At 36.7% G+C, this 13431-nt stretch overlaps 1 protein-coding gene and 1 long non-coding RNA gene across 2 annotated transcripts in view; one reads left to right on the forward strand and one right to left on the reverse strand.

The window, feature by feature from the left end:
- Pgm2l1 (phosphoglucomutase 2 like 1) overlaps positions 1-13431 on the forward strand; it is a 53171-nt gene that overhangs the window by 18759 nt on the left and 20981 nt on the right. Inside the window, exons 2-4 of the mRNA XM_021660696.2 lie at positions 9054-9221; positions 9985-10091; positions 11148-11232. Coding sequence (XP_021516371.2) covers positions 9054-9221; positions 9985-10091; positions 11148-11232 — 360 coding nt within the window. The remainder of the gene's footprint in view (positions 1-9053; positions 9222-9984; positions 10092-11147; positions 11233-13431) is intronic.
- LOC132647268 (uncharacterized) overlaps positions 1-13431 on the reverse strand; it is a 48240-nt gene that overhangs the window by 1321 nt on the left and 33488 nt on the right. The window contains exons 3-4 of the long non-coding RNA XR_009585641.1: positions 7204-7289; positions 377-480 (exon numbers count right to left, since the gene is read on the reverse strand). This is a non-coding gene — a long non-coding RNA (uncharacterized LOC132647268). The remainder of the gene's footprint in view (positions 1-376; positions 481-7203; positions 7290-13431) is intronic.

The following is a 13431-nucleotide window of genomic DNA, read 5'->3' on the forward strand; positions in this document are numbered from 1 at the left end:
TATGGAACTTCAGTGGCCAACAACTCTAAAAGATGTAACCCATTCCTAGCACTGGACTTTAAAAGGTTTTTAAACAGGCAAAATTTTATTTTAGGGTTTAGTACTGCTACTTGGGTATGATAGTCCAAAGGACTGCCAAATGACTACTCATGAATTTAGTGTCAGCACTAACACAGACTAAATCTCAGATCTGAGTCATTTGAGTGGCCTGAAAATTGGGCTAAAATGAACTTAGATTGCTGTTGATTTCAGATGTCCAAGAAAAGAAAAAAAAATTATATAAGGGGAAGTACTTTCATCTTTGTTCCTGTTGTTTTAAGAAAGGACCTCAAGTAGCCCAGGGTAGCCTTAAACTTATTCTGTAGCCAAAACTGACCTTGAATTGTTGATCATTCTGCCTCTGTTTCTCATGTGCTTGGGTTGCAGCTACAGTGCTTGGCTTCAGCAGGAAATACCTTCATTGCAGGCCTCAATGTGTTCCTATTAATAACATTGCAAATATAATATCCAGTGTAGAGTCAGTTAACCAGACTCATAAAGAAACAGGTCAACATAAACAATTATTCACAGAAACAAATGTACAAATGACTTGTAAAGGTGCTTTATGTTAAGTTATGATATACAGACTTTAAAATAATAACTGTGGTTGCCAAACCTAAGAGGTCAAAAAGAGAAAATTAAAAATTAGGCAAGAGATGAAAATAATGCAAATGCTTGTATTTTTTTAAATATAAGTTCTGATTCTGAAATAATATAGAAAATAATACCAAAACTAAGAATTCAGTGAACACAATTAGTAACTCTCTTTAAGAGTTAAAGAGAGAATTAGTAACCTACAAGATAGGACAGCAGGACAGGTTTAGGATGAAGCACATAGTGATAAAATGATAATAGGCAGATTAAAGAGAAAGTGTGTTTGAGGCCTCAGATAATATAATGAAAAGTTCTCAGATCCATTTGATTGAACTCACCTAAGGAGAGGAAAGAGAGAGTAGAGCAGTAGCAGTATTTGAAGAGATTGTTGTTGGGAAATTTCTTAAACTGATGAATAATACCAGTCTATGGATTAACTTTGGTATTAATATGTTCTCTAAGCTTTCACTGGAATTATACCTAATTACATTACCCTCAATAAGAACAGTTACATTTTAGTTGTATTTTTATGCATATATGTATATCTATTTTTTAAATCTGGAGTAATTACATGTATGGCTTATGAACATTCCTCTCCTAAAGATGTCTTGAGCATCTCATATATCATTAAAATTTAATAAGATTTTGGATATGATTTTTGAATGTGCCATTATACTTTTTATTTATATATGTGCAAATATAGGCTTGTTCATATTTATAGGTACATGTGTATTTTTGGATGTTGTGGGTACAATGTGAATTTGGTGGCGAGACAAGACCTTGGATGTCTGCTTCAGTAACGTTATCCATTACTGGCTTGGAGCTTCCCTGTTAGGCTAGGTTGGTTGGCCACTGAGCCCCAGGTCCCCTCCTGTCTCCCTCCCATCATTAAGATTAAAAGTGCATGACACCAAGATTAGCTTGGATTAAAAGTGCATGACACCAAGATCAGCTTGGATTAAAAGTAAATGACACCAAGATCAGCTCTTTACATTGATGCCTGGGATCACACTGAGCGCCTGGAGCTTGGGAGGAAAGCATTTTACCAACTAAGGTATGTCCCTAGCCCCTTATGTGATACTTTTTTATTTAACCAATTTTCTGTAGAGTATGTAGTTTACTTACATTTTAGTTAATATTATTAACATTATTTTAGTGAGCATCCTTAGAACTAAGTCTTTGGTGTGTTTGTTTTTGTTTTTGAGACAGTCACATAGAGACTCAGCTGGCCATGAACAAGACCAGCCATGCCACTGAGGACACCCAACATGCATCCCTGATCAGTTATAATTCTCTTTGGGGATAAATTTCTAGAAATAGAACAACTGGATCAAGATTCTTTAGTATTTGAGCTACTGGCTATGTACCCTTTACCCCAAATTCTTGGAATAAGCAGTATTTCAGATTTTTAAGTTTGGGGTTTTATATAGTCCCTTTGTGTAAGTCGAATCTTTAAAAAAAAAAAAATCTGGCATCATTTACTTACTTTATCTCACATTCTTTGTGTTCCTGATGACTTTGACACTCCTTAATTGGAAGTCAGGATCTGTGTTCCCTTTCCCAGAACTTGGTGAGTCTTTGTGACAGCCTCAAGACATAACAGGAGCAGTGGAGGTAAAATTTCTTGCCTTCCAGGGCTAGGCCAGGAACGGTAGCACAGCTACTCCCTGGCCTGCTTGCTTTCAGGACACTTGCCCTTAGAACCCAGCATTGTGAGGAAGTCCAGGCTACAAGGAGTGCCTTCTGCAGATGTTCCATCTGGCAGCCTGTCCTAGCCAACAGCCTTCACTGCCAGATACATGACAGGCAAGCCTAGAGTTGATTCCAGCCGCCAGATCTTTGGGTCTTTCAGCAGAGGCCTCAGATACTTCCTGCCTACAGGAACTGTGACCGTGATAAGTGATTATTGATTTAGTCCTTTAAGTTGGAATGGTTGATTATCCAGCCATAGTAAATTCATTCTTCCTCCCCGGCACGTGTCTTTAAAACTTTTAAAATTAAATCAAGAAACTATTTTCATCTAAAAATTAAAATCGGAAAAAATGGTGGCTTGATTTAATTGTATTTTCTGAGTTACTGTGAAGAGCTAGTCTAGTAGAGAGAAAGTGGTTGGTGTTCTGAGTGTGGCTCTCACTTCAAACTCAGTAATTCTAATACTGGAATCATTATGTTTCTACTCTCTATTCCCCCACCTCCTTCAGCATTCAAACCGTACTTCTCACTTCTCAGGCCAGACATTGCTTCCTTCAGTTCCCTTTCCTTAGCTTACCCTAGCTTGAAAACTTAGACCAAATACTGAAAGATTGCCCAGAACCTGTGCATTCTCCCTACAGAAACTGTCCTTTATGTGTCTTTCTACCTTGCTGCATAAGAAGGTTTGTAAGGTCCTCTTTCTACCAATGGTATCGCCTATGTGTGGTACATAGAATATGCTTGGTAAATAAGTATTTTCACTTAGTTTTAATTATTTTAGTATTTTATATATATGGTTATTTTGCCTACATGTATGTCTGTATACCTTGAGCAAGCCTAGTGTCCGTGAAGGCCAGAAGAAGATATCATATCCCCTGGAACTAGACTTACAGATGATTGTGGGTACTGGAAATTGAACCTGGGTCCTCTGAAAGAGGAGCCAGTGCTCTTAACCACTGAGCTATCTCTCTAGCCCCATTCTTGTTTTTTTAATACTGCTGTAGATCAAACCTGGGACATGTGCGCTAAGCAAGCCGTCTCCAGTGAGCTACATTCCCAGGCAGGTTTTAAAATACAGTAACTGACATTTTTAACTTTTCACATTAGTCTTTATGTATCCAATATTATACTTAAGTGATAATAAAATTGTATTTTAAAACTTACTTTCCAGTGTTAGTCTAGTTAACATTTTCATTTCCTGGATTTTATTTTTCTCAATAAATGATTTTTAAATTAAATTTTGTTTTATATGATGAGCATAGCCATCTAAGCTTTTTATCTAGGCCAATTTAGTAATGCTAATTTGAGCAATTTTTTTTAAGATGAGGAAATTAAATTTAGAATTATACACAGATTCTTTACATGGGTAAACACTCCCATTACATGATTATATTTTGGGCCATTTCTCTGGGAATTCTGCATATGGACCTGGCCAGTGTCCATCTTCCTAGCCAGTGTTTAATAAAGCTTGCTTCAATTGGGGAAAAAAACATGACTATGTTTTGAAGCTAATAAGCAGTCATCTGACTGGATTCCCTGCTCTTCTTCAGGGCTCTGGAAATGGATCTCCAACCTGGCTGACCCTCAGAAGTAAATGTCAGCCGTGTTCACCCTTCAGGTTTTCAGATTGCAGTTTCTATTTCAACTTTTCTTTAGACATAAACTTAAAAGATTCTCTCTTATTTTATTAAGCTAGTATTTGTTGTTCAAGCATGAATCTCTGACAGAGATATTTAAGACTAGCATTTAATGTTTTGTAATTTTAGACATACTGAATTATAGAGTTTTGTGCATAGGTTCCCTGTAATGAATAACAATATCAGGAATTAGAATTGTTAATGGATACTATGTTCTCTAACTCTTTTCTAATCTTCTAAATGATACAGTGCATGGTTTAGGTTATTCTCAAGCTGTTAGGTCTAATACTTCAGTGTTCCTAAGTAGATTCATGTTACGTAGGGATTATAAAATAGGCAGTATATTAATTACTTTTCTCATTGTTATGACCAAATACCTGCCACTCCTCATGGCAGAGAAGGCATGGCAGCAGGTGAAGGAGATGTCTGATTGTGTTGTATCCATAGTAACAAAGAGAGAGAGAAAGAGAGAGAGCTGGTGCTCAGCTTCTTTCTCCTTTTTAGGACTTCAGCCCACGGAATTCTGCAGTCTACATTCATGATAGGTTTTTCCTCAAGTAAACCTCCTGGAAGCACTTTCATAGATGCACCCAGAGATGTGTTTCCATAATGATTCTAAGCTCAGTCAAATTTGCAGTATTATCCATCACGGCTCTGGAAAAAGATTTACAGGTGAACCCATTGACAAACTTGGGTTACTTTTATTTAAAGTACTTTTATATGCATTTATATTTATTACACATAAACAATGCAAAAGGCCCTAATTATGGGCATAATAGGTTCAGAAAAGCTTAGACAAGTTCAGATGGTTTTTCATATGAGTGAATATAAAGACCATAATTTGTTGGCAGACAGAGTTGTGTGACTTAGTCCAGTGTGTAGCTTTCTTCAGACCTATGAAAGTCTATAAGAAGTTGAATGTGAAAATAAACACTTTTATGTATTTAAACTATCTTGGGAAAGCCATTTTCTTCAGTGGTTTAGCCACTGAGAAGGTGCCTATTCGCCAGTAAACAAACCCTCATTCATGTACCTATGAGGGGCCCTAATGAAACTCATTGAGTCACCAAAGATAAATTAAAAGTGTAAGTACAGACATAAAAGTAGAAGACAGGACTAAAGGATCAGTGAGAGTAGAAGAAAGCCAATAATGTGGAGGAGGGGGAGAATATGATTGAAATAATTATGTACTGCATAATGATATGCATTGTATAAATTAAGATATGCTAATAAAAACATTAAAAATTAATAACTACAAACGATCACTTCCTTCATATTTGCATTTGTACCCAAAGGTTCTACAAGTATTATATAAGTAGTCATTTCCTTTTCTTCATTTTAGCCTTATAAAGATGCAACAGTCAACCCAGGCATGGTGGTAACAAGCCTTTAATCCCAGCACTTGGGAGGCAGAGGCAGGTGGATCTCTGTGAGTTCAAGGCCAACCTGGTCTACAGAGTGAGTTTCAGGCCAGTCAGAGCTACACAAGGAGACCTGATTGCAAACCAACCAACCAACCAAACAGCCTCTCCACTCCCTGAGGATATATATATGTTTAACAGTTTCCAGGAGGGAGTCTTAGCAGTGTAGCTGCTAGAAGTTGCCCTTGTTCCTGTAAATAATCCAAGTTACAGTCATGAAGCTGGAGGTGGGTGCAGCGATCAGTTTTCTGGTCTACCAGTTCTCTCCCAATCTGGGATGCATAGAAATAGACTTCTCAGGAAGTGATGCAATAAAAGCAGCTTATGAGATGAAAAATATTCACATAAATTCACAAATACAAATTCACAAATACAAAGCTAGTATTTATAAGAAAAGATAGGTTCTATGAAATATCTAGACAGCACTAGGGCTAGGGCTATAAAACATAAATGTCAACTTTTCATCTCAATTTCCACTTCTGGTATTCCCTTCAGGGGAAATACGTATTTTTAGCCTTTTTTTTTTTTTAACATGGAATATGTCCACATGGTATACATGTAAGCTCCTTAGCTCCTTTTATGCTAATTAAAATACTTTATATATGCTTCTGCCTGCCTTTTTTTTTTTTTTTTTTTCTGGGACAGGGCTTCTCTGTGTAGCTTTGGCTGTCCTGGACTCACTTTGTAGACCAGGCTGACCTTGAACTCACAGTGACCTGCCTGCTTCTGCCTCCCTGAGTGCTGGGATTACAGGTGTACACTCCTATGCTCGTTTTGCCTTTTCATTTATTATATCTGAGATAATCAAGGAAATTACATTTTAAAATGATTTACCTATGTTACTTTGGGTCCTTGTTACAGTTTATTGACATCATAGTTATTTAAAGATTTTTAGCAACAAAATACAATTTCAAGCCAGATGGTGGTGGCACACACCTTTAATCCCCGCATTTGGGAGGCAAAGTCAGGCAGATAGATCTTTGAGTTCAAGGCCAGCCTGGACAGCCAAGTCTACTGAGAAACCCTGTCTTGAAAAACCAAAAAATAAAAATTAAAAAATTACAATTTCAATTTTATTATCTGAAAAGTAAAAGCTATTTTGTTTCTTTCTAAGTTTGTAACACCATGTAATTCTGTCTACATGTGAATTTAAAATAGACCTCAAATGCCTGTCACCACAATCATTTAACTTTTTTCCTTAAAGGTTTACTGTGTTTGATGCATCATGATTCTTTATCCATTTTTATTTTTCTCAAACTTCCAGCTTTTTAAGAAACAGGAATTAAGTTAATACTGGCTCCGAGATTTGCAACACAGAGGAGATGTTTTAGGTCCTACACTGACTTTTGTGCCATTAACATTAGAGGTATATTCAGTCAGCCCATTATTATTGTTGGATCATTTGTACATTTGTGTAGGTGTAACAAAAAGGATGTTGTTTCGCTTTGTACCCGGAGCTCAGTTTGTTTGTTTGTTTTTTTACATTTTATAACTTGCTCAATACAAATGTTCTGTACTTAGAGCTAGACTAAATGTTCAACCAAATGTGTTCAAACCCTGCTTAAATGCTAGCTGGTTGCTCCTGGCTTCTTCTGTAAATCATATTTTGTTCATGTATGTAATAGTCACAATGATGCTACCAACAAGAATGCAGCAGTGAAGATTCTAGTGTCGATAATTGTGTAAAGTGAAAATGTTGCTTCAGCACAAAAATCTTGTCGGTCCAGAGCATATGCAATCTAAAATTTGATGCAGTGCTGCAGTTACTCTGAAAAGACCATCCCAGTTTACAGTCTCTGTAACTCTAAATCAGTTCTTACCCTCTGTACATTAAAAAAAGGCCAGTCAGGTTTTGCTGTAATCCCAGAATGTTAACGGTCTCCAGATCATTTTATATCTTTCAAATCTGAAATAAAAATTAAAAAATTACTTTGACTTTGACTTTGGGATAGTTTGTTGGTAGCTTAAATATTCTTTTGTTTAGGTTTTTCTCCTAATAGCTATTGATATTTTTATACAGGCTGTGTAGATGTTAGTGTATGCCATTTATAAAACAGGAAGTACTTGAATCTAGGTTTTACACATACACACCCTGGCTCTAAGATTTTAAACAGATTAAAATCTTAGAGCCAGGTATGGTGGAACATGCCTGAGAGACAGAGGCAGGAGAATCAAGAGTCCAAGGCTACCCTTGGCTACATAGTGAGTTCAAGCCCAGCCTGAGCTACATGACACTCGGTCTCAAAAAGAAAGAAAATTCGGTTAGTAGATTTCCTATGTCTTATTAGCTTGCTCACAAACTCTAGTTACTTTCATTTCTACTATAATCAGAAACTGGTTTAAATTATGATTTGATAATGTTTTTATGTACAAGTACAAAGCTCTCTTAACATTGAACACCTTGCAGGTACCTTGGTTTGTAATGCCTAGCACTCATTAGCATTATATAAGCTATTGATGTAGAAAATGTGACTAATGCAGATTCAACTCATAGAAACTTTGAAGAGAGAAGTTATATTTGACTTTGTTTTTTTAATATTTGGTTCTCCCATAAAAAGTACCAGAAAGTTCCATTTAGGCTTTCTCATAACTTTATTTTAATTTGGAATCTATTGATCTTTTTATTTGCTTGCCTATTTCTTTCTTTATATTGGGGGTTGAATCCAGGGCCCAGTACATGCTAAAACTCTAAATATGAATGTTGGCATGCCCTTTCTTTCCAGACAAGTTTGCATTTTAATGAAAAGCTAACACGACACACTTGATGCCCAGAATCTTATGGTCAGCTGGTGCTATACATTAGTGGAATGTGATTTTTTTAAAGAACAGTAGGGTGGGATTTTTTTTGTAACTTTGTTTGGTCATTTATTTTCAGTTTTTTAAACAAGGTCTTGTGTAGCCCAGTCTGGCCATCAAGCTTGCAGTGTGGAGAGGCTGCCCTGAGACCCTCCTGTCAGTCCGCTCTCTCTGTAGAGACACAAAGTAACTAAGTATATGTGATCTTGGTTGAGGTCTGGGAAGGAGATAGAGAGGAATGAGTAGGAAAAGCAGCATGTACTCTACCTATCAAGCTATCTTGTCACCATTATCCTCCATTCCCTGCATTAGTACTTGGCCTTATAGAATTCTCTCAGAACCAAGCTAAAGATGATTTATTGTTTGGCATTATCAATTAGAACTATATCCATTGGTGGGTTATAGGCATGTGCTACCATACCTGGCTTATCTTGATTTGAAGAGTTAGCTAAGTAGGTAATTAATTGGGAGGTGTGTTTTGATAGCATTTATCCAATAGTTTGCCTCTATATTTTAAAATGTAATACAGACTCTAACTTAATTGACTAAAAGGAACATTTTATTCATAGCTCTTAAATTTAAGATTATAGAAAAAAAGATATATGTAAATTCCCCTCAGTAGGGCCTGGCTCTTTTGATGACGCAGTAAGTAGAAGGATTTTTAAATAAATAATACATGCCATTTTTAGTGAATATATATATATATTTATGTATATGCATAAATAGTACTGTATTTTTGTAGTATATACTAATTTTAATAAGTATCTTTGGAATCAAATGAACCAGGCTTAAGAGTTTACATTTGGACAGGCTTAGTATTCGAACTTTGTGTTCCCAATTAGATCTGCTTTTTTTTTTTTAAAAAAAAAAACAGAATCCCAAAACAAAAGAGCAGATTGAAAATCTCTTGCGGAATGGGATGAACAAGGAATTGCGTGATCGTCTTTGTTGCCGGATGACTTTTGGGACTGCAGGCCTTCGATCTGCCATGGGGGCAGGATTTTGCTATATTAATGACCTTACAGTAATACAGTCAACACAGGCAAGTATTACAAAATATTATATATATGTACTTTTCTCATTCTATTATTTTACTTTATAAGTTAGGTAGTACCCTTTCAAAAAATTAACTCTTTTGTTCAGGAAGGTATTGTTATAAACAAAAAGGGCAGACCCAATTTTGATCATTTGTTTCGCCGAAGATTTATGTTGGAAATCATTTATATACCCTACAAAAACAGTCCTTTTCATGGACTTTAGTCCCATCTCTAAAGAGGGAGACTGAAGCTGATGAACTCTGTAGTTTGAGGACAGGCTGGTCTACATAGCAAGTTCTAGGCTGGTCAGGACCACATAAGGAGGTGGTGAAAATTTTCCTGGTTTCTTCTGAATACACTTACAGACATGCCCCACCCTTTCCCCTTACCTGACTTTCATTCCCCTACCGTTTGTTCTCTCTTCCTCATGTTTTATGTACTGTACTGGCTATTAAGTTGGTATTTCTGTAGTACTAAATGTGTTTGCAAATCTGAGAAATAATTGTCCTCTCACAATTGTGGGTCAAGCAGTATTGCTCCCATACTAGTAAGCATGGCCATAAAGGCTGAAGCCAGGTCAGAGTCAATAAGCAGCACGCTGAACATAAAAACAGGAGACTTTTAGGTTGTAAAATGGAGACAGTGAGGCTGGCATGCAGCTCAGTGGTAATGCACTTGCCTAGCCCATTCATCCTCAGTGCTGAAAGGGAGGCGGGCACTTAAGGTGGAAGCTTGTTCAGGAACTAATCTTCTGTCTCTTTGCTTCAGGGGATGTACAAATACCTGGAGAGATGTTTTTCAGACTTCAAACAGAGAGGTTTTGTTGTTGGCTATGACACTCGGGGTCAAGTAACTAGCAGCTGCAGCAGCCAGAGGTAAAGTGTTAATTACTGTAAAGATTACATTGGAAAACATTTAACATTTTTTCTAGTGGTAAGAGTTCTGAAACAAGATGCCTTCATAGAGAAACATGAGCTCATGCTATTGCTAATGTATGTTTTTCTGAAGCTTGAGAACAATTTTTAGCTGAAATAGAAATTAAAACACCTCGGAGATAAGCTTTAGATTTTATAAAAGTATAAAATCTTAAATACTGGAAGTTCACAGAATAATGTTAGTGTCTACATTGAGGGGATACAGTCACTGAGTAGGGGTAATTGTGAAGCTTCTGTTTTTATAATCCTTTTCTAGGATCTCTTCATAAATTGATAATCATGATACTTTTTTTGTCGAGTTAATTTGTTTCACTTTCCTCCAATCTTACTGCCTTTTACAAATTTTATTTCTTTGTTTAAAACAGCTATCACCACCAAAAGATGAATGAGAAATAAATAACTGTAATGTTAAACACCTTTTAGTTTTCTTACTTGTATTTGGAGGGTTAGGGTTTTTGCTTGCTTGCTTGTTTGTTTGTTTTGTGTATGTGTGTCTGGGAATGAATGTAGGAACCAGTATGCTGCCACTAAGTTATATCACTAGCTCTTCAGGGGAGGGGCAAACAAAAACAGCAAACAAAAAATTCTTAACAATTTCAAGTTGGTGCATCAAGGTCAAATAATTAGTTTAAATTATCTATCTATCTATCTATCTATCTATCTATCTATCTATCTATTTACTTACTTACTTATTTATTTCACTCTACATCCTTGTAGCCCCTTCCCTCCAACCCTAACCTCTTACATAACAGTTTCAAGTTGGAGCAACAAGCTCAAATATTTAGTGATGGTAAGCTGGGCATGGTGGCACTTAAGGGGCTAAAGCAGGATTGTGAGTTTGAGGCAAACCCAGGTAATAGTAGGTTCCAGCCAGCTTTGGCTACCGTGGAAGATCTTGTTTCAAAATTGAGAATAATTCTGTCGTGAAACATTTATTCTACAGAAGGTTGCCGTGTTAGAATTATGAGAAGGGCTGAGTGCAAGCTCTCTTTTCAGGCTCGCTAAACTCACTGCTGCAGTGTTGCTGGCTAAAGATGTTCCTGTTTACCTTTTTTCAAGATACGTGCCTACACCTTTCGTCGTAAGTATGTTGTGACAGTGCTCACCCAGCTTAGCTTCCCCTTCCTTCCAGGGATTTCTTAAGTCAGTTAGGTTCACATCTCTGTGATGTTTTAGTGATCTTCTTTCAGAAATTAATTTATCAGGACAAAAATGACACATAGATTTGAACACACTATTAATAGGTTGAGATGGGTTTTGGATGCATGTCCATCTGAGAGCTGAAAAACAGACAGTGACCAGTCCCTGACAGATTTTTAAAAGACTGATGTGATTGGTCACTGACCTGATGATCTATTATATACACAATGTGATTTGTACTAAAGAGCCACCAACCACGTCTGTACTCAGTGAAGTTAGTAGATCATGTCCTAGTTACTGTGTTACAGTTAAAAGTGATGTTTGTGGTCCCAAATTTGCACGTGTTTAGGAAACTTGGTGCTACTTGATCAAAATGTAGTGGAAACAGGAATGTCATGCAAAACAAAGACTGTCTATCTTGAAAACAGAACAGTAATAAAAAAAACAGCAAAACTTATGATGTAGAAATAAGCTCTACGTCAAGGGAAATTTGTAAGTTTAATGAATTTATTAGTTAAAGAAAATATTTTAAAATACCGAGCTTGAGCTCTAATAGTATGTTTATACTAAAGCAGATTAAAAAGACTGAAATCATAAAAGTATGAGAAAAAATAAGTACAAACTTTAAATAGTATCAAAAGACAAACCTGGGCTGGAGAGATGCCTCCAGATGCCAAGCCTGGCAAACTGTGTTCAGCCCCGGGCCCTCATGAGGCAGAGATCCAGTGCCTACAAGTTGTCCTCTGTCCCCACACATGTGTCCCACACTAAGCAAATGTAATTTAAGGTTCATCACTAAAACCATGGAAAGAGTGCTGAAGACCCAAGACAAAAAGGAGTGTATCATAAATACAGTACAGATGAAGGCAGTCCTAGCATCTCTAACTAACGCACATAAATGTGCGAACTCAGATGCATAGACTCACAGTTGATACATCAAAACTGATAAGAAATAATAAACCTAAATAAAATCTCTAATTAGTCAATAAATTTAATTGATTTTTTTTTTGTTCTTTTGGTTGTGGATGTTTGTTTTGGTCTGTTTTAATTTATTATTATTTATACAATATTCTGCCTGCATGTGGGCCTACATGCCAGAAGAGGGCATGGGATCTCATCATAGGTGGTTAAAGAGCCACCCTGTAGTTCTGAGAATTGAACTCAGGACCTTTAGAAGAAATGCCAGTGCTCTTAACCTCTGAGCCATCTCTCCAGCCCCTTAACTGATATTTTTAAAAATATTCTCTAATTTAAAATGACAACTCTGGATGATTTTTATATGTAAGTTTCATTAAATATTTAAGGAATAAATAATGTCTAGATTATTCTATTGAGTTTTTGGAAATTTAGCAACTCAGAGAATGAAAGGAATTACTTTTTTCAAAAGTACGTGACTAAATAAAAATTAGCACCAATAAGTAATAGAAACTAGAAAGGAGCTGGGATTGTAGCTCAGTGTTAGATCTTTTGTCTCCCTAACATGATGCTGTCTCTGTCTATGTGCTCTACTCCAGGAACAAGGGTGGGGCAGCAAGAGCACGTGTAGACACAGGAAAGAGTCAGAAAACAGAAAAGATGGTGCCGTTGGGGTGCTAGTTCCAACTAATATTAGTGTCAGTGTGTTGGCTTCCCTATCTTATCACATGTCGATTTGCTGCAGTTAATGAGGAAGATAGATTTCTAGTTGTAAATTCACACCCTTTTCACACCATGGCTTCAAATCAAAGGCTGTCTTCCTTGACTAAGTATAGCCAGACCTCTGATGAGGTGTGGGTTTCAAGGGAATAGACTAGTGTGATCAGACCTGGAACATCTACCCACTCCTTCCCCTCTCCTCCCACCTCCCTCTGTGGTCTGGAAAGTGGTCAGTGTGATGGTGGAAGCAGAAGGGACGCATCCAAGGAAGAGAAACAATAGTTTCTACAGAGAGAAAGAAAGATGAGTTGACCCTTATGTGACATGGAGGCCACAGAGTACATGTAAAGATCTTCAAATTAGAAAGCTGAAGGCTTTGACTCTTCTACCTAATGACTGTAATGTCAGATAAAATTCATGTAAAATATGATGAATTAGATGGTTGCTCAATGTATTTCCATCTCTAGTTATGGTTGTATTTACTATTCATATCTTCAGTAAAGTG

This window comes from Meriones unguiculatus, chromosome 14 (assembly GCF_030254825.1).
Source record: "Meriones unguiculatus strain TT.TT164.6M chromosome 14, Bangor_MerUng_6.1, whole genome shotgun sequence".
NCBI lineage: Eukaryota > Metazoa > Chordata > Mammalia > Rodentia > Muridae > Meriones > Meriones unguiculatus.